At 42.4% G+C, this 21,389-nt stretch overlaps 1 protein-coding gene across 1 annotated transcript; it reads left to right on the top strand.

The window, feature by feature from the left end:
• Positions 1–1,072: 1,072 nt before the first annotated feature.
• SVOP (SV2 related protein) lies at positions 1,073–20,637 on the top strand (the record flags this gene model as incomplete). Its single annotated transcript, XM_084296970.1, has 16 exons — positions 1,073–1,107; positions 2,846–3,006; positions 4,624–4,709; positions 5,497–5,595; positions 6,363–6,434; positions 6,982–7,106; positions 9,739–9,802; positions 11,244–11,369; positions 12,384–12,512; positions 13,898–13,971; positions 14,294–14,370; positions 14,673–14,780; positions 18,610–18,721; positions 19,570–19,651; positions 19,887–19,976; positions 20,431–20,637. The coding sequence occupies 16 exons, from the start codon at positions 1,073–1,075 to the stop codon at positions 20,635–20,637; spliced, it is 1,647 nt and encodes a 548-aa protein (XP_084153096.1).
• Positions 20,638–21,389: the final 752 nt, after the last annotated feature.

The raw sequence follows: 21,389 nt of genomic DNA, 5'->3' as shown, positions 1-21,389 counted from the left end.
GACTCCAGGGCTAGGCACAAATATGTTGTTAAACAACTCTCTAGGTATTTTTAAGGAAGCTGAAACTCTAGCTAGATCAATTGTGAGTCTTTTCCTGTAAATGCTACACGCTGCTAACATTTTCAGTATTTAGTGTCACAAGCTAAATCTGTGTGACAGTTGAGCAGCTCTCATTCACAAACTGAGGCGTGCTTGGTTTGCCATAGCCAGGCCAAGCTTCTGGCTTCATCAGGTGTTCCTTGTCTGGAATTTTTGCACCTTCTTTCTCACTATAGTGCTTTTCACCTGTCTTCATTTGACTTTACTGTGTTGACTTCAGGCCATTTCTCTAATTTGCCAAGTGAATTTTACATTTTAACCATGCCAGAAGCCTTTCAGTCCTTTTCCTGGCATATCTTTCCTCTTGATTTTTTTCCTGCAGGCCTTTCCGTAGGAAGGATTCTTCTGTAAGTGCAGGCCTAAGCACAGGTCAATTTTCTCTTCCGATTGAAGGAAAAGGTCTACAGGGATGAATATTCCAGGTAGATATGTGTGATTTTTTACATAGTGATCACATTCTGAGCCTGAGGGGCACACACTGGGAACCCCCATTACAGGACCGTCCCCGAGCATCTTCAGCAGCTCAATGACCATGTGGGGGCTTCTCTGCCGAGCCCCTCATCAACAGGACAGTTGTGCAGCCCACCTGCCTGTGCCAGGAGCTCGGGGAAGACCCTCCGCAGCCCTCCGGGAGCAGCAGCCCACGGGGAAGCCACCTCCACGGTGCCCACCTCATTTTCAGGGGCAAGCATTGCCCGCAGCAGCACGGCACGGCACGGGGAGGGAGTCGCTGCTGCCTGCTGCCTCTACCCACCGTGCCGTGCCGTTCCAAGCCGTGCCACGCCGTGCTGTGCTGTTCTGAGCCGTGCCACGCCGTGCCACGCCGTGCTATTCACAACCGTGCCGTGCCGTGGCCAGCCGCTCGGTGCGGGCTGCCGGAGCTGTCCAGCCGCCCGCGCCTGCCTGCCCGCAGCTCCAGCCATCCCCGCCATGCGAGAGCGATGAGAGCAGCTCCTCCAGACGCAGCCTGGCAATGGAGGATGATTTATTCCAGCTGAGACAGCTGCCGTAAGTAGCACCGGTAGGGGAGCGGGGATGCGCGGGGTTTCTGCTCAACGGGCTGCGGGGATGGTGTGCATCCTGGGGATTTTGCAGGGAATTATTTCGGGGAAGTGTCTTAGGCCCCGGGAAGCAGGCCATTTTCCTTGTGTAGCTGCCTGGGTTCAGCATCCTGGGGCACGCAGGCAGGGGTTGGTTTGTTATATAAATTCACTCCATTTTAATCCTTGCACGAACTTGATGGCTGGTAGAAATAAGGAGGGGTGGAATAAAACCCTGCAAGTGCCAGAAGATTTTCTGAGAGGAAACATTGCTATTGCATTTGCAAGGTGGATTGCATCTGTAAATAACGTTGTGCTAGGGAAGGCATCTTCCTCGGCTTCCTGCTTCGTGCAGTGAACTGATTGCAGATTGCAACCTTTTTTTTGCAAAGCTGTGTGTGCAGTGAGTATCATTAATACTTGCTAACTGTGTGTTTCAGGGAAGCAAACGCTGCTGCACAGGGAAAATGCTGTTGTTTATGACAAACTCCTTGCTGTTGGGATGTGGTTGTTAGATCTGTGCAAGAAGGTGATAAAAGCGCTGCTGCCTTTTAACAGCAGGATTTCCTTTCCTTTTCATGAGTTCAAAATGCTTTCTTTCAAAATAAGTGCATTTCTCCTAATGCTCCATTATCGTGTGGTTTGAAACACATTCCTGTTTGTAAACCATTGAGTCTGCACCGCAGGGAATGTATGTTTAAAGTTGATTTTAAATATTAATGAGCTCGTGTCAATGACAGAACAAACTGTCCCATAACATTTCTAATAAGTTGGGAAAATGGACTTGAACTCCTGGTATTTTCAAATACCGAGTTCAGTTGCATTCAGCTTGTAAGTAAAAAGAATGAGACATGATTTCATTAGGCCATTTTTCCCATTTTTTTTTCTTTTTAAACAAAGCTCAGAAAAATGTTCTAAAGTACTTTTCAATGTAGGTATAATTAGATTTATTCCATACTGTAAGATCCTGCAAACAAATGCCTCTCACTGAGATGTCTCAGCTGTGAAAAAATTAGGAAGTACGGAACAGTGAATGTCTCTGTGTGTTTTTCTTCGTTTGTGTCAGTTTGCTTCATAGGTTCTTAAGTGAAAACCATTTTCTTTTATTTGCTGTGATGAGGAAGGTGGCCAGGGAGCTCTCTACTCAGATTGCCACTGAAGTATTTACGATTTTTAGATCAGTCACCGTACCTTTGTACAGCATCTGGAACCATCGTCTCCGAAATGGCCAGTTCTGAAAGTCTACTTGAACAAATATTACACAGTATGAAACAATAACACAGGGATTTTGTGGTTTTGTGATTGGGTACTTTATGGTCAGAAAGGCTTTTATTAGTGTAAAAAGTTTTGCTTGTGGCTTGCTAGAGCACTGAATAGTTGCCAGTATTGATGGTATGAATGAGATTCAGTCATAATCCCTGGAGTAATGGCACTTCAGACCTCCTGAAATCTGGAGAAAATGCGTCCATATGCTTCAATGGGCTTTGCATCAGGCTTTGGGACAACCAAAATTATAGTAAATAAATAAACTAACTTAGAGCAGATACAAATAAAAGTCGCAGCATTCTCTGTGACTGAAATGGAGACAGGAGGGTGGTGGGAAAGCTGCCAGCTATTTGACCAAATAGTCCTTCAAGACTAACCAAACACAGCTTCAACCTGGAAAAGACCCAGCGAAGTTTTAATCCTCATTTCTGTATTCTCAGGGTGGTCAAGTTTCGCCGCACTGGGGAAAGTGCAAGGTCAGAAGAGGATGCCATTTCAGGAGAACATGAAATTCAGATTGAGGGTGTTCGGACAGAGCTAGAGGCTGTCGAGCTAGAGGATGGAGCTGCAGTGCCAAAAGAATTTGCCAACCCAACTGATGGTGAGCACGTTTCTTGTTTTCCTTCACGGAAAAAAAAAGTGTGGCCTCCTCACATCAGCCAGGATGAATACACTGGGTTTAGAGAAGCTAAGGATCCTCCGATCATAAAAGGAAACAATAACGGGTAAATTAGGTTGTGCCTGAAAATGATGATTTAGAAACATTGTCCTCTGAGGGTTTCTTTATGTGTTTGATTCTATATTACCAGTACTAGACCCTTTTAAGGAGCTGTATATCCAGTTGTCATGACTGATTTCAGATAGGCAGCTTGCTAAAGTTTCCTTTAAAATTGATTGGTACTCCGAAATCGTCTCCAAGTTTACTGGAACAGTTACACGTGGCTCAACTGAGCGGGAAACCTCTGTGGTGTCCCTGTCTGCCACTTGCCTAGAGGACAAGAGGGACAGAATAAATTTCCATCCCAGCCTCTGCTTTCTGCCTAGGAAAAAAGTGCTGACTGCCCTGAAGGTAACACCACTTTAGAAGGCATGAGAAGTGCTGGTTTAGTCTTAGCACAGGACATACTCAAATTTTCTAGGATGGCTATTTTCCCAGAGTCTTATTTATTAACATATTGGTGCAATAGGAAGCCAGAATAGCATGGAGTGAGTTGGATGAATTTTTTGAAAGACTCAGTGCATCAATGCAAGTCTGCAGATATATGTAGCATATTTCAGTTGGCACACTACCCAAAAAAGTGCAAACGATACAGCCTGCCAGTACAGTGAACTTCAGTGCCAACACATCAAATGCCTGGGTTGCAGTCACAGACTCAGGTCCTGTGACATCTCTGCTTTATCAGTTGGGTTTTGTTTGATTTCCTTTTGGTTTGTGTTTGGTCTTTTGTTTAGTGAGGATGTCCAACTCTTAGCTAGACAAAGCTTTCGTGTGGCAAATGTACTTTATGAGCTGCTGGAAGTGTTAAATCCTTGAAACTTAAACTGATTAAAACAACCTGAAGATCAAAATTTGGTTGCATTTTTCATTTTGCATTTGAGCAAAGGAATTTGATATATCTTAGCCTCTTCAGATAGCACAAAATAATGAGGTCATGGCAATGTGGGAAACAACCATCAGCATTTGTAACAAAACTGTTTTAAGATTTAGATGTCTTGGGAAAATTCTTCATTCAAATAATTACAGTTTGACTCTCAATTCAACAAAATATTCTTCTGCACTTTCCATCTCTTGTATAGTATTATATATACTTATATATATATCGTATATATATTATATATACTTATATATATATCTCTTTTATAGTATTATATATACTTCTGAGCAGAGAAAGTTGCAAGTGAGTGGCTGGTGGAGTCACTCTTGGTAGTAGTAAGCTGAAAATATACCGAAGTCATTGGTGCTACACTGATTTACTTCTACGTGAATAAAATATTTTATGAATATTTAAGATTGTCTTGGCTTTAGCACAATTCCTGAAAACCATAGAGATTTTCCTGGGTAAGATTTGTATAAAAGCTAGGTAGCTCTGCTATTTATTTTAAACCTAAGCAGATTACCCAATTAATAAGTAATTGCATTGACAGAAAATGCTGTCTCAAGGGATGTGTCTTACTAGGAAAGGAATACACTTCTGCACTAGAATTGTTTTCCTTCTAGATACTTTCATGGTGGAAGATGCGGTGGAAGCCATTGGATTTGGAAAGTTCCAGTGGAAGCTCTCTATCATTACTGGATTGGCATGGGCAAGTAATTTTTATGAAGGTCAATTGCATGATCACTAGTTAGAGTATCTAAGTGATTTCAAATTCTGTAGCCATTCTCTGTAGACGAAGAAATCTCTAAACAGATAGTTGTGCAATGAAGAGTGTTACCTAAAATTCTAAAATCACAGCTGGACTCAAACTTGTTATATAGAGGTAATGAGTGGCTGGTTGGTCTCGCTGTTGCTGAAGTTGTTATAAGTCAGGGTTTGAAAAATCATTTTGGTTCTCTACTTCAAATACTTGTTTCAAATGAAAAGTGTGCTAGGCTATTCCTACAGAGACAGATCTCAGTCTTCAGTCAGTGATTTTACCACATTTCATCCCATTAGCTACATTCTCTGCTTCCTATATTAGTCAACATTATTATTCTTGTAATCTCTGTTTCAGGTGAACAGCGAGCCAGTACTCGTAGTTTTAACTTTGGTATCAAGAACAGGAAGACAGGCTTTGTTTTCACTTGTCTGCTATTTCTGAAGTGGTATTTGTTACGTTTACTGTGGTATATTTGGGGTAATAATACCACAAGTCTGTATTTACTAGCTATCGTCTACATGTAAGATTGCAGCCTGCCGTGGTTCAGATCCTAAGTCAGTAGTGGAATTTGTACATCCACTGAACCTTGCAAACATAACTGTTTTATTTCACCTGCAGAGTGGAAATCGCATGAGCAGAACCAAAGTTAATTTCAAGATGATGGATTATGAACTGCTATGTCAATCGAATTTTCAGTCAGTTATTTGTTTTTATTTCTTTTTTACCTTTCTAGATGGCAGATGCTATGGAAATGATGATTTTAAGTATCCTAGCTCCTCAGCTTCATTGTGAGTGGCGATTACCAAGCTGGCAGGTTGCATTGCTCACATCGGTAGGAAAAATAACTGACAGCTCCTGTATTCTGTAAGGTTTTTACACTCATTGTTCAGATATTATTCTTTAGATCCCAAAGTTGACTCTGCTCATCACCTTTGGAAGTTGTGTTTGGATTAAAAGAAATAGGATTCTTTATTAAAACCAGAGCTTGAAGAAGAAACTTAGGGGGAACTGAGGAAAATTTGCAAGTTTCAAAGTTTCATGTGATCTCTAGGAAAATTTATGAAGTGACTCAGATTCATCCTAAAATTCAAACCATTTAACTAATAAAAAAAAAAAAAAAAAAAAAAAAAAGATAAATTTTGGCCATCTTTCCTGAAAATTCTTTTCACTGTATGTCGTTTCCCTTGTACATGGCCAGACTGGGAGCCATCAGGGAAAGAGCAAGCAGTCACTTTTCAAGGTGGGTCATCCAGTGATCTTTGCAAGCAAAGCTCTTATAATACCACCTCCAAGAATGGGGCTATGATGTTGGAAACATGTAATGCCTTTGGAGATAAGAAAACTGGTTTGGGGAACCTTCCCTCAGCATATGCCTCTGTTGTGTTGCGTGTACTTTAACTCCTGCAACATTTCTTTTTCCTGTAGATTTGATACCATTTGTGGTTTTGTGTAAATTGGTCAAAATATTCAGTAAATTTAAATAAGTTAAAATCCTGGGGGGCCTTTAATTGTGAAGCTGTGTTTTCTTTGCTGTCATACAGAAATTTTCACTTGTCTTGTTGTTAAGGGGAAGATTTTTTTTCTATTTTTTTTTCATAGGTGGTTTTTGTGGGAATGATGTCCAGTTCCACCCTCTGGGGAAACATTTCAGATCAGTATGGGAGGAAAACAGTAAGTCTTCAGCTCTTACTGAAATATATTCAAGTATTGCTGCAGTGTGAGTGTTCTAGTGCATGATGTTCACAAATGTCATAGCCCACATGTACGAAGAATTAAGCACAATTAAGCAGAGCCAGAAGTGACCTCCCATGAAATAAAAGGACAGAAGTTTGGAGAGGAAAGCAGAAAATGAGAAGTGAGAAAAATAAACGCTGATGTAACAGCCAGACTGTGTTACAAACTGAAGTATGTTCTTTTTTGTTGTTGTGAAAGCCTCTGTGAAATTTTGTGTGCCATACAGCAAATCACTTAAATGGATTCTTTGTACAAATAGAGGAACTTTGTGCTCTGTTTGCGAATGGGCACATATATGCATCACCTACATCAGGTAACTTGTTGTGGTACCACCTGTGCCACCTTTCTCCAGTCGTTAGGAAACCTTTAGCTATTGGGCTTACAGAAATAGCATTGGCACTTTCTGGGTTTGAAGCTCTAGTTTGCATTTTGTTAATCTGTGTAACAGCAGAGACTTTTCCTTTTGCTTGTTTGTTAAATACAGGGGCTAAAGATCAGCGTGTTATGGACACTCTATTATGGGATCCTCAGTGGTTTTGCCCCGGTGTACAGCTGGATCTTGGTGCTGAGGGGCCTGGTGGGGTTTGGCATTGGAGGAGTGCCTCAGTCGTAAGTAAATATTCACAAGTCCAAATTTCTCTTTTCTATCTTCTTTGGTTTATGTTTTTAAAAATGCTTGTATCAAATCGAAGACATTCCTCAGTTTCACTGTCCCAAGCTCATTTTTCTTTTAGTATTTGCAACTAATATATTTAACCCTGAGAAGGCTTTGAAGATATCTAACACATCACTGAAGCGAATCAGATTTACAAAGACTTCCACGTGAATGAGCTGGGTACTTAAAAGCAATATGTTGTGTGCCCTGAGACCTGTTAAGCTTCTCTCATTCCCTCAGGTAAACTGTGGTGAAAATGAGAGACCCAGGTAGCCCTCCTAGAAGTGGTTAAAACACAACAGACAGTGTTTGGTAGCTGTGCCCAAACACTGCATTGCCAGATTGTATTGGGGAAGTCAGTAAGGGATGATGTGGACTTGTTGCAATACACTAGGAGTTAGAATGAAGGGGTAGAACAAAGCCCTGACTACCGTTGTTTTTTTAAAAGAACTCCAGATTATCGTTCAATCATAGCCTGATCTTTTGGTTCTGAACCTGAACTGGAATTCGAAACTCACATCATCCAAACCTGGAGCAGTTGAGGTATTTTAATGGCTCAGACACATTTCTAACACAAAAGTAGCATCAGGATATTTCTCTATTACTTCTTTCCGTTCACTTAAGAGGAGGATTTCTAAATTTTCCACTTTAAATAAATAAACCTGCTCTTGGCTTTTAATTATAAATGGAAAGGGATGAGTATATCCATTCCCTCTCCGTGTAGTCTTTTATCCTTATTAATAATTGATATTTTGCCCCATGGAGGTGCTATTTCGGAGTAGTCAGAGCCTAAGTTTGATTGATGGCTCATAGACTTCTTCACAAAGCAGGTCAATATCCTGTCTTTTCTACTGCTATTCCCAGATAAAAGATTCAGAGCTGAGATGGAGCATCATAGTATTATTAATTTTCTTTTTCTGCTCACATGACCTCTTTTAGAAGCTGCACAAAAGCATAATGGGTGTGTAAAAAAGGAAAGTTCTTAGCCTGCCGTGTATCAACCAGCAGTGAGGCAGTTTCTGCCATGCAGTTCCAACTGAGCACAACTGGAATGAAGCAGGAGAACAACAAAGACAAAGTGTCAGAGTTAATAATGCCTTGTACTGCAAACACGTATTAGTGTTGTTCCACAGAGCCTCAGTGGAATGGCTGCAGCTCAGCTAATGACATTTTACAGGGGGGTGGATAAAACACAAAGGCAACATGACTTAATGAGAGACAAAGAAGAGATGGTTACAGAACTCAGAGTGGATTCCATTGCTGCCGAGCCTTTTTCTTGCTCTTACTATAATAGTGATACCTTTGACAAAAAGAATAAATATATAAGTAACAGGAGAAATAACTCCTATCTAATATTAAGTAGGCTGTATAACTTTGGAAGTGAGTAGCTGAATTTCAGTGGAATGACGTAGGCATCCTTATCATTGTATTGTTGTATTCTACAATGGATATGAGAGAGAATTTTTGTGAAAGGTGCTATTAAAAAGAATGCATCCAGCAGTAATAAATTACCTCCTCTTGGAATCTTCTGTGAGATATTATGTAACCCTGAGTATGATCATTCACTTTTCCAGCTTGTAGTCTTGCAAAGATGTGTTGTATTCTCTAAAGAGAATGGTTCTTTATAGCATTATTTTTTCTCTGATTCCTGCTGTGATATATAGGGAACTGCTCTACATTTCATGACATGATTCTTGTTCCTTTTCCTCTTAATTACTGATTTAATAGCATACTTTGATGAACCAAATTCTGGGAAGTTAGAGATCAATCCACCATTTCTCAAGTGAGAAGGAATTTTGCCACAAGCATTAAAGAAAGCCTAAGGAGTTTACAGGCAGGAACAGGATGAGTCAGTGGAATGCAAATAGAGTAGGAGCAAAGTACTACAAGTCTTTCCAGACTGAAGGGGACAAGAGAGCCTCAGCTGGCTGCTGGCCCTGGGGTTCCATCCTCAGCAAATACTCATACAGAAGCTGTACCATTACTTCTTGGCACAGTTATGAAACAACTCTGCAAAGTTAGACGATTTCTTTTTGAATTCCCATGATAAAAGAATGCAAATTATTTACCAGTGTTATATGTTAAGTATTGTTATTATTGTATACCAGTAACACAATCAGATCTAGAAAGTATTTACCTCTTAGAGAATTGAAACCTGGCAGAGTAGGCCAATGTGAAATTCACTGAGCCAGTTGTAAAGCCCTGAAGAAATACTTTACCTAGCAGGCATCTGTGTTGACTGCTGATGGAGCACATTGAAAATACAGGCATCATGCCTGTCCCAGCCCAAAGCAATGGTAGGAAAACATGCTCCAAGAACCGCTACATTTAGCCAACAACTATAGCATCACAAAGTCACATGAACAGAGCAAATTTTGTCCTCTCTTGCAATGATAAACTAAAAAAGATTGTTTTGTTTCAGCAAGTGGAGCCTGAACACTGTCCACAGTCTTGGTGGCTCTGAAGACCAGGAAGGGGTTTCTGTTACCATTGTGGGTTTGGTGATTTTAATAAAATACAAGTGTGTCATCTGAACATCTCTCAAAGTGCTAACGTAACATTTTTCTCAATGTTCACTCTTTACAGGGTAACCTTATATGCTGAATTCCTTCCAATGAAAGCCAGAGCAAAATGCATTTTATTAATAGAGGTGAGCAGTGTAGCTATATGTACTGGTCTGTAGGGGGACATATTCTGCTGTTGCTTACATCCATTCAGTTAGCGTGGAACTGAGGTTAACCTCATACACTAGATCTAGTTCAGGTCTGAAAGCAGCATTCTACATTTTTGTAAAGGTTTGTACTTGTTGCTGGTCTGCCTTTTTGCAAACGAACATGCATCTAGTGCTGCATAAATTATTGTTGTGAATTGGCTCGTGAAGATCCAGATTAGGAGGGTTTGCATTTGTATTCCTCAATACCATGACGATATGTGCCTGAAATCTCCTTTTCCCATATTTCTGAGGTGAATACTCACATGGAGTGAGCTAAGACAAGCCTGCATCCTGTTCTCCAGCACTTAAGGCTAGTGGTCCCAGAACCAGTGCCAAGCACCCAGCACTTCTAAGGGTATCATGAAAGAAGCCCTTTGGGTATGACCTAATGCCATGGTGAAATTAATCTACAGCTCACTACTGGATAACAGAGAACTGACTGTTCAGTAAATTGAGAGCTAAATTCAGCTCTCCAGACTCACTCCAAATATATCAAAGTCACAGAGCGCAGAATTTTGCCTTATAAATACTTTAAGGCAACATATGCAGCCCTTGAACGGATGGTTGAAGGGTGCCAGTGCTGAGCAGAGAACAGTACTGTTACTTGTCTGCATCAGTCCATTCGGAAGCAGTATCCTCATGAAAAATACGAAATCCAAACAGCTTCTCAAATACAAAATCAGTTTTCTAAGGTAACTGCTGGCTAATCCTACTTTCAGTTGATTAATCTTCTGGAAACAGAGTTCGGTAGGTAAATGACGCCTTTCTGTGTCACTTTTGTTCTGCCACAGTTTGGCTACCTCAGAGCAACCCTGGGTTAGAAATACATTCTGAGCATTAAATAGTGAGCTAACAGGAAAAGGAAACTAGTCCTTGTGCCGATTCATAATCCAAAGGAGAATAACCGTGCATGGCTAAGATATGCAAGAGGATGCCAGCTCCATTACTTGCCAGGAAGCTATCAATTCCTTCTTTCATTTGCAGGACAAACTCTGTGGCTTTGGTAGCTTGGTTTTGTAAAGGAAAACAAATACCATAAATCTCATAGTGATAGGAGGGAATAATACCCAGAGACAGATGTTAGTAGTTATTAATAGAAGCACAATGTGATGAGTCCTTTCATGATGAGAAGCTACCTACAGTTAATCATGAGTGTTTAAAGAAAGTCGATGCTAGATTTTCAGAACTGATCTTCTGCAACATGTAAACAAATCCCCTTAAATGTCTGGGTTTCTGTTGAATACAGTGGTGCATATTTGAAATGTCTCTGGCATTTCTCTCTCCAGCTGTCCCATGAGAGCACATTTTAGAATGCTACAAAGAATGCCTTAATAACATTCTCATTCTCATTTCTGACCATTTCTTTTCCCTTTGGCAGGTCTTTTGGGCTATTGGGACCGTGTTTGAAGTCCTCCTGGCAGTGTTGGTGATGCCCACTCTTGGATGGCGGTGGCTTCTCATTCTTTCTGCCCTTCCACTTTTGCTCTTTGCTGTCCTATGTTTTGTAGGTATTTTTCTAAAGATGTGTACCCTGATTGAAGGGTATTGTGACAGCTTTTGGGCTTTGAGTTGATGTATTTGTGAAACATCTGAAATAATGACAAAAATTCCATTGTTTCAGCAGAGTACTAGTAACAACAGTGCAGTGAGAACTGTGTTTATGTGACTGTAATTGCTAGAGGACAATGGTGGGCTGGAATTTATGAAGCCAAATCAGGCCTGGCAATCTCTTTCCAATTTAATGACTTTGTTTCAAGTCATTTCAATGGAATCAACATTTTATTAAAATCTGTTGCTGTTTCCCTGACTGCCCTTTAGATTCTTAAATTATTTTACCAAAACTCATAACTTCTGTAATTAATGTCCATCCAAAAAACTGACCCAAGCCAGGGGTAAAATCTGCATAGTGCAGGTTCTTAAATAAGGGTGTATTTAAGTTAAACCTGAGCTTCAGTGTGCTATTAGGTAATATGTCTGCCATTCATTCAGTCTTCTCAAACATGTATATCCTTGTCAGGTTGTTCAGCAGCTCTTATTATTCCTTAGTCGCTGTCATTGTTTTTCAGGAATACCTCCAAACAGTTATACAAGTGCTAACATGCACTGTTTTTAAAAGGAGCTTAAAAATGCAAATTTTGTAATGCCTAGAGCATCTTGTTATCTGCCCAGGATGCTTTGCCTTTCCCACTGAGAAAATATAATGCCAAGATCCTGCAAAAATGTCTAATATTTCTCAAGAATGAAAATGAGGCAACAGAAGGGAAAGATTTAGGCTGGAGTTCTGACTTTATGGTGAAAGTGCTGTTTTGCAGTTTCTTAAAGCCTAATAAGGAACTTGACCTTTGACAGAAAGATGTTTTTCTGATTTGTTAAAGATTGGTTCTGTGATCCCTTCTTATGTTAGTAGTCTGCTGGAGTCACGGAGATTTCCCACTGTAAACCCACAGAGAAAGTCCCCAGTTTGTGTACTGCTGTGTTTTTGACATCTTTGTGCATGTGATGTGCTTTGCTCTGCTAGTGGCTGCCAGAAAGTGCCAGGTATGATGTATTATCTGGAAATCAAGAAAAAGCAATTGCCACTTTAAAGCGGATAGCAACAGAAAATGGAGCTCCGATGCCCTTGGGAAAATTAATTATTTCCAGACAGGTAGGTACAGGTAACAGACACCTTAATAATGTGGGATGTAGTGAAACTGTACTACAGTCATGTGTATTTTTATAAGCAAATAATCAATGCTAAATTTAATTTTGATGTCTCAACCACTAATTAAGAATGAGAGATGATCACGTATGTCTATTCCACAGTGAGGAAGACTTAGCCTGTACTAACTACATTTTTATTTACATGAAAATCCCCAAAGTCAAAAGGACCTTCAAAATGTTATTTCGTCTCTCTTTAAGACCCTTCTGTTAAAGAAGATCAGATCTCATGACTGTAGGAGAGCTCAGATCAAAATTCCCAGACCTAAACTCATGAGGCAAGGTGGAATTGGACCCTTTAGCTGTAGCTCATTTTGAATCTAATCCTGGTTTTGTGGAGTTGGAAAGCTACAAGCTCCTATTCAGTCCTAACACATGGAATAATTCAAGTTGTTACTTCTGAACTGTATTATATTTCTGTGTGAATTGCACTGGATTTCTTTTCTCTTTAGTTTTATATGGCCAACTTTTCAGCACTCCTGTCAACATACAAAGTGGCTCTGCATTTACAGAACAAAGAGCAGGCTTTTATAGGAAAAGAAAGTTACAAGAAAAGAAAGTTAGCCAGCAATCAGGGACAGCAGAGGGAGACCCATAGGTTTGAACAACAGCAAAATTGTAGAACTAGGCAGGAGCCTGTTGGTAATGATCTTGCTAATTGGAAATACAGGTTTGATTTTCTGTGGTCTGCATCAGTGACGACTGGAGATCCTGTGCCTTTCACAAATGCTTGGTTCAGTTAGGGTAATTTTGATGGGCTGTGCGAGTTTTTGATGGTCTGCAAGTTTTGGAAGATTCTGTTTTCAGGGTGGGGTGGGAAAGCACTTTTCCTTAACCACAAGTTTATGTGCTGAGCCTGCCTGTCTGTCTGTCTAAGAAACACTCAGTTTAAAAGGGGTCTGCTTGCCGGAGGGCTGCTTATAGTTCCGTGGGACCTCACCCTAGATCAGAAGCCCTGATGGGCTGTGCTAATTTACCAGAGCTGACTGTGGGCCACATGAATCATGTGTCAGCTGAGGATTGGCAAAGTTCTGCTCTGCCTCTTTCCAGCCTCTCCTTGTTCAGATAGATTCTCACCTTCCTTGTGAAGCAGTAGCATGCCCTGTGCATGAACTGTTTTGATAATGTTGTGTTCCCAAAGAATTCCACTTAGCAGAGGATTCCAGCTTCAGTGTGGCTCCTCCAACCTGAAAAACCCCAAGCTGAAATTGAACACTTTTCCTGAGCTGTAGTACATCATACTTTGTGTTATGTTATCCCTTGCTACCATACGTCCTCCAGTCCAGGACCAGTGAGTACCACGATTGTCTGACTTCCATTTATTTTCAACAGGAAGACCGAGGAAAAATGAGGGACCTTTTTACACCACATTTTAGATGGACCACGTTGTTACTCTGGTTTATATGGTAAGAGAAAATATAAATGGCTCAGTGCCAGCACAATTCTAAATGGCTTCTGATGGAGGTATTTTATAGTATCACTAAAATACAACAGCTTCCTCCTCCTCAAAATAAATAAATAAATAAATGTATTGATTTGTAATTTATTAAACCACCCAGTCACTAGCATTCTAGATCTAATTGCCCTTTCATTTTCTAAATGCTGATAGGAAATAGCTTTGAGGTAGTACTTAGCAGACGTCCTCACACAGTGAGTTCAGTTTTGATTTGTGTTGTTTGCTATAGGTTTGGTCAGCTGAGACTTCCTCTCTTATTTTCTTCCTTGCAGGTTTTCCAATGCTTTTTCATATTATGGGTTAGTTTTATTAACTACAGAGTTCTTCCAAGCAGGAGACGTCTGCAGCAGTGAGTACTTGTCCATCTCTTCTTTTTAAATATGCCCTGAAAAGCAATGGAATGTCTTTTATTGGCTCACTTTCTGCTGTTAGTTTGAAAAGGACTGTGGATGCCAGTCTGAATTTTAAGGCATCAAAACTTCAGTTCCAGCTGTATCTTCTGGGCAGAATATACCTGCTGTTCAGCAGGGTTTCTTCCATACTTCTATCAGTTTCAGCAGTAAGAATTGTTAGGACATAGCAGGAGTAAAGGAAGATGAGCAGAGAAGAGATTACTTAAATTATGTTCTTTTTTTTTTTTTTCTCCCACAGTTTCCAGTAGAAGGAAAGAAGTTAAAGCAAAGTGCAGCCTGAGCTGTGAGTATCTGACAGAGGAAGACTACACTGATCTGCTCTGGACAACTCTGTCAGAATTCCCTGGTAAGTGGCGATAAGAAGCATCAGTTCTTCACTGCCAACATGAGTGGAATGGACTCAGGTACAGCAATGCAATGGGCTCTTCTGTCTGGCCTAATATCAGTGTATTTTCAGCTTGGACAGTTTAATATATGCATTACACACAGTAGCTGTAGCTCCCTTCACTGTCCATGTGATCTCTGCAGATAAAATCACTAGTAATTGCTTTGTGAAGCTATAGTGGCCTGTCTCATTGTGGATTCTATCCAAGCAACACATTATGCATTCAGAGGAAGAGTAACAATTAAATCAAAGGGGCAGGATTGCTTGAACTTTTATCCATAAATGACTATCAAGAACTATTTTAAAGGGATCGTGGGTATAGTCAATCAAGGGCGGACTTGCTTCCTAAAGCTCTGTGTCCAGCATTAGTCATGATTTTTAGTCAGTTTCTGATGAATTTCAATGAACAGCTTGACACAGGACAACGAAGATAGTATATGAGAGCCACTGTTTCTTCACATGTAGAAGATAATCTCTCAATTCTGTGACTGGCAAATACACATAGTCCCTACCTACCTAATGGGAAGGTGTCATGGTTCCGCTCGAGTGGGCAGCCGAGCTCCACCACAGCCGCTCTCTCACTCCCCCTCCTCAAAGAGGAATGGGGAGAAAATATGTGAAAAGGGCTCAAGGATTGAGATAAGGACGAGAAAATCACGCAATAATTATTGTAACGGGCAAAACAGACTCGGCATAAGGAGATAGTAAGATTTATTGCCTACAACTAACAAGCGAGAGAAGTGAGAAAACAAAGGAAAAAAAAAAACAAAAGCACCTTCCCCCCATCCACCCTCTTCCACCTCCTCCCCCCGAGCGGCGCAGGGGAACGGGGAATGGGGGTTATGGTCAGTCTACAGCACTTCTTCTCTGCCGCTCCTTCTCGGTCACTCTCGTCCCCTGTGCTGTGGGGTCCCACCCACGGGATGCAGTCCTTGATGAACTGGTCCGGCGTGGGCTTCCCACAGGCAGCAGCTCTTCCAGAACTGCTCCAGATATGGGTCCGTACCACGGGGTCCATCCCTCAGGAGAAAACTGCTCCAACCTGGCTCCCCTACGGGCAGCAGCTCCTGCCAGATCACCTGCTCCTGCGTGGGCTCCTCTCCACGGGCTACAGGTCCGGCCCAGAATCTGCTCCGGCAGGGGTCTTCCACAGGCGGCAGCCTCCATCGGTGCAGGGCCACCTGCTCCACCGTGGTCTCCTCCACGGGCTGCAGCGTGGAACCCTGCTCCACCGTGGTACTCCATGGGCTGCAGGGGGACATCCTGCTTCACCATGGTCCTCACCACAGGCCGCAGGGGACTTCTGCTCCGGCGCCTGGAGCACCTCTCCCCCTCCCTCTACACTGACCTTGGTGCAAGGCTGTTCTCTCGCTCCACTGACTCTCCCGGCTGCTGTGTGGCGCAGCGTTTTTTCCCTGTCTTAAATATGCTCTCACAGAGGCGCAAAACAACATCGCTTATTGGCTCGGATCTGGAAAACAATGGGGCCCTTCCCAAACATGGGGCAGCTTCTAGATCTTTCTCACAGAAACCACCCCTATGGCTCCCTGCTACCAAAACCTTGCCACGTAAACCCACTACATTCCACCCCTCGCCTCTGTTAAAAGCATATTTAAGACTACTCACAACATACTCTTACTTTACAATTATCACAACAACCTTCACAAACTTCACTTACATCAAAAAGAAAAAGAATTCACCACACCAAAATAAACATAACATCATCACAGCACCGACAAGGTGGACATTTTACACACACACCACCCCTCGTCCCTTCACCACACTAACATATCACAGTTACTGCTTTCTTAAATTCTTCACAACTTGTACATTCCTAACAATCATCCTGCACATATTTTTGCCCGTTACTTCTACTAACTATCATCCTTATCTCAAATTCCTTGAGCCCCACGTTGGGCGCCAAAAAGGACTGTCATGGTTCCGCTCGAGTGGGCAGCCGAGCTCCACCACAGCCGCTCTCTCACTCCCCCTCCTCAAAGAGGAATGGGGAGAAAATATGTGAAAAGGGCTCAAGGATTGAGATAAGGACGAGAAAATCACGCAATAATTATTGTAACGGGCAAAACAGACTCGGCATAAGGAGATAGTAAGATTTATTGCCTACAACTAACAAGCGAGAGAAGTGAGAAAACAAAGGAAAAAAAAAAACAAAAGCACCTTCCCCCCATCCACCCTCTTCCACCTCCTCCCCCCGAGCGGCGCAGGGGAACGGGGAATGGGGGTTATGGTCAGTCTACAGCACTTCTTCTCTGCCGCTCCTTCTCGGTCACTCTCGTCCCCTGTGCTGTGGGGTCCCACCCACGGGATGCAGTCCTTGATGAACTGGTCCGGCGTGGGCTTCCCACAGGCAGCAGCTCTTCCAGAACTGCTCCAGATATGGGTCCGTACCACGGGGTCCATCCCTCAGGAGAAAACTGCTCCAACCTGGCTCCCCTACGGGCAGCAGCTCCTGCCAGATCACCTGCTCCTGCGTGGGCTCCTCTCCACGGGCTACAGGTCCGGCCCAGAATCTGCTCCGGCAGGGGTCTTCCACAGGCGGCAGCCTCCATCGGTGCAGGGCCACCTGCTCCACCGTGGTCTCCTCCACGGGCTGCAGCGTGGAACCCTGCTCCACCGTGGTACTCCATGGGCTGCAGGGGGACATCCTGCTTCACCATGGTCCTCACCACAGGCCGCAGGGGACTTCTGCTCCGGCGCCTGGAGCACCTCTCCCCCTCCCTCTACACTGACCTTGGTGCAAGGCTGTTCTCTCGCTCCACTGACTCTCCCGGCTGCTGTGTGGCGCAGCGTTTTTTCCCTGTCTTAAATATGCTCTCACAGAGGCGCAAAACAACATCGCTTATTGGCTCGGATCTGGAAAACAATGGGGCCCTTCCCAAACATGGGGCAGCTTCTAGATCTTTCTCACAGAAACCACCCCTATGGCTCCCTGCTACCAAAACCTTGCCACGTAAACCCACTACAGAAGGCTGTCCTGTATAACAGTCATTCTGAGAAGGATATAAGTGTACAGCGGAGAGAATACAGTATGTACTCTTGGACTCATGCTGTAGCTGACCAGACTGATTTGATCTTGAGATGTAATCAAGTAGGAGTACGAAATAATAAGGGGGTATCTCTGAATGACACAGGCAACACTGATGCTTGCATAATCCTCACACTTGCTGTACCTCTGCTTTGAAAAAGATCTGGAAAAGTTGCAGAAGAGAGTATTTGAGATTGGGAGACTTACAGAGCTTGATCCATTTCTTTTATTAAAGAGCAGGTGAGAAGTAATTTGATGGCAGCATGTAAATAACTTAATGGGAAGAAAATATTAGGTTCTAAAGAGCCTTAAATCTAGCAGGAGAAAGATTAGTAGGGGACAGCAGTTGGAAGTTGAATGAAATATATTCCAGTTAGACATGAGTCAGGCATTTTCAGTGCTCAGGTTGGTAACCACTGCAATAACCAGTGTTTAGCAGATGTCAGAGTTGATTGCTTGCTCCTACATCAGGTTGTGTCCCCTGAATGTGCAGGCACGTGGGTGCTTGGACCTCTGGGGCTGTGAACACGACACAAAATCATCTGAGACATGGAGCTTCTGCTCTGCATGTAGTACCAGTGACTGGGACAGTCTGCTCCACTCCCCTGCCTGATGCCTCTGCCAGCAAAGTATTATAAAAAGAGAACAATTTTTCAAATCTCAGTAACAGCCTATGTTAAAAGCTAGCTGATGCAACCTCCACCTGAGCTCTGTTCCCAACAGTCAACTTGTCTCCTTCTACAGGTGTGTTAGTAACACTGTGGATTATTGATCGGATAGGCCGCAAGAAAACCATGGCCCTGTCCTTTTTTGTCTTCTCGTTTTGCAGTCTTTTGCTGTTCCTCTGTGTTGGAAGGTAAGTAAAACACAATGAAAAAGTGGTACTCATTCATCCACATTCTCTCTTGATTGTAGCAGAAGTGGAGGTTTGAAAATCTGTGAGTTGGTCGTGCTCAACTGGAAAAAATTAAGGATGATCTCAGGTTTTCTCACAAGGGTTTGATAGAAAATTAAAAGAAGTGGGAGATGAGAAATACTTCACTGTGATTTTACAGACAGAACAATCCAAAGGGGAAATTAAGACATCATGTCTGAGTAGGAGGTAGCCATTGGACAGTTTTAAAATCAGATCTGATGTCACTGAGAGTCTGCCTCTGACTGCATCAAGCCTCAGTGCCACATGCATGCAACAACGTCTGTTTCTTGGGGCTGAAGAATAAGGAAACAAAAATGTAGCTGGAGGAGAGCTGTCTGAATTTAAACCTTTTCAGGCACTGTAAGAAACATTACAGTACAGAAAATGTGTAATGAGAAACCTTACAAAGCTGCAAATATTCAGTTGGTATGGAAAAGGAAAGCTGCAGTCTGATTTCCTTCTCGTCTGTGCCTTTTTTCCTTAGCACCATTCATAACATGGGATATATTTTTCTTATTTAGATAAGCTTAGGCATTGGCTGTTTATTTCAATAGTCTGCAGCTGTCATTTAGAATGAATACACTTAGAAAACTGATGTGATTGTGGGAATGCACATTGTTTGGCATCATTATTATATTAAAGGTCCAGAAAAAATAAAAAGGGTTCATTAAAAAACAAAAGGAATTGCTCTAACAAATTTAGCATTTTTTTATTGCACTTGCCTCCAAGTTAAACAAACAGATTGTACAGAACAATCCCAAACACTGCTCTCCTTTTTATTCTCGCAGAAATGTTCTTACTGTGCTGCTCTTCATTGCAAGAGCTTTTATTTCAGGAGGATTTCAGGCTGCTTATGTTTACACTCCTGAGGTAAGGAGGTTGATTTTGTAATGAGAATATTTAAGGGGAGTGAGAACATGGTGGGAAAGTCATTTTTATGACCTCTTCACAACGGACCTAACCCCAGATATGAGTTCACGATCTTGTTGTCGTTGTCTAACAGAACGTGCTCTAGTGCCACTTATTAATTTCCGTTGATTAAGGAGACAGAAGGAAGAGCAGAGAGCTGCCCACTTGGGTTAACAGCTTAATGCTTTGTTCACAGGTTTATCCAACAGCCACGCGTGCTTTGGGGCTGGGAACGTGCAGCGGAATGGCCAGAGTGGGAGCCCTCATAACCCCGTTCATTGCACAGGTAAATTCCCTCCTCCCGAGGCTGATAGCAGAGGAAGGTGATGGAGAAGCTGCCTCTCTGCTGCAAGGGCTGTACCAAGGGCAGTCTGTGCATGATGGATTGAAGGAGAGTTGTTGCTCATTTCCTGAGGAGAGTTCAGGCTCACCTCTGAGTTTCTCTCTTACTCCAGAGGTCATATGATGGGGAATAAATAACCAAGGAGCAGGCTGCTGCATGGATTTAAGGGTGGTTTGTGAAAAACATTGCAAAAGATAGGTCTTAAATAGGGGGAAGAGCACAAACCAGATCAAGAGAGCTCTTGCTGCCCTTCCTACCATATTCCCTGTGCTGGAGAGCACTATAATGGGTTAAATTGCCACGGCACTAAAATTCGTCCTACTACATTAGGATTTGCACTTCTTTCTGTGATAAGGCTCAGTAAGTACTATTTTGTACTTTCTGCCTTTTTTTGCAGGTGATGTTGGAATCTTCAGTCTATTTAACACTGGTGGTTTACAGTGGATGTTGCCTGCTGGCCGCTGTGGCTTCCTGCTTCTTGCCCATTGAAACAAAAGGCCGTGGACTGCAGGAGTCCAGCCACAGAGAATGGGGACAGGAGATGGTTGGGAGAGGATCTCATTCCCCGGGAGTCACCAGGTCAAACTCTGGATCACAGGAATGATGGGACACGAAATCCTGAGGGAAGAATGGATGATCTGATCAAGATATGTTTCACAAAAGTCCAAGCCTGAAGCGTAGAAAGCAGACCATACTGTCACTGCCAATGTCATGTGTCAAACTGCAGGAACTTTTGGGTTGAGCCCAAGCACATTGCATCTCTACTGCTCCTTGCTCACACTCATGAAAACTTTGCTTCCGTATTGAGAGGCATTTGATCCTGATACCATTTGAAATTTAGCAGGAAGGGTTTTTCTTAAGTTTCTTGTGCTTGCATGGTCAGCTACTCAGCTTAAAATGTCCCGTGTCAAGCAAATAGCTAACTGAATGCCACTCAGTATAAGCTGTAATTAAAATAATGTACTCTCGATGCCTAAAATCAAAAGATTTATATTTATTGTGTACCTGGCATAGCACACGGTGGATTCCATACACTACAGGATAGGTTTTATGAATTAGATGCCTGCCTTGCACTTTTTAGCCATCGACAACAACAAAATGAGGTAACAGCAAACCAACCAATGCTTTCTAGTTCCCTTGCTTACGGGTTCTGCTCCTTGAGAATTAACAGGCACTGTGAGACTGCTTGGAATCTATTTCCTGAATGTTTCTGCCTCCCGAGGCAGGTAGTTTCGGTTGCTGAGGAGTGGTAATTGTTGCAGAGATGGAACCTCTTATGAAAAATGTAAATCTTGATGGTTTGGAGCAGAAATTGACTTTTCTAACGTTGCCAGAAACACTGAGCACTCTGTTTGT

Source organism: Netta rufina, assembly GCF_964035555.1.
Source record: "Netta rufina genome assembly, chromosome: 17".
Classification (NCBI taxonomy): Eukaryota; Metazoa; Chordata; class Aves; order Anseriformes; family Anatidae; genus Netta; species Netta rufina.
The sequence above is the reverse complement of the archived record's forward strand: the minus strand, read 5'-3'. Positions and strand labels throughout refer to the sequence as shown.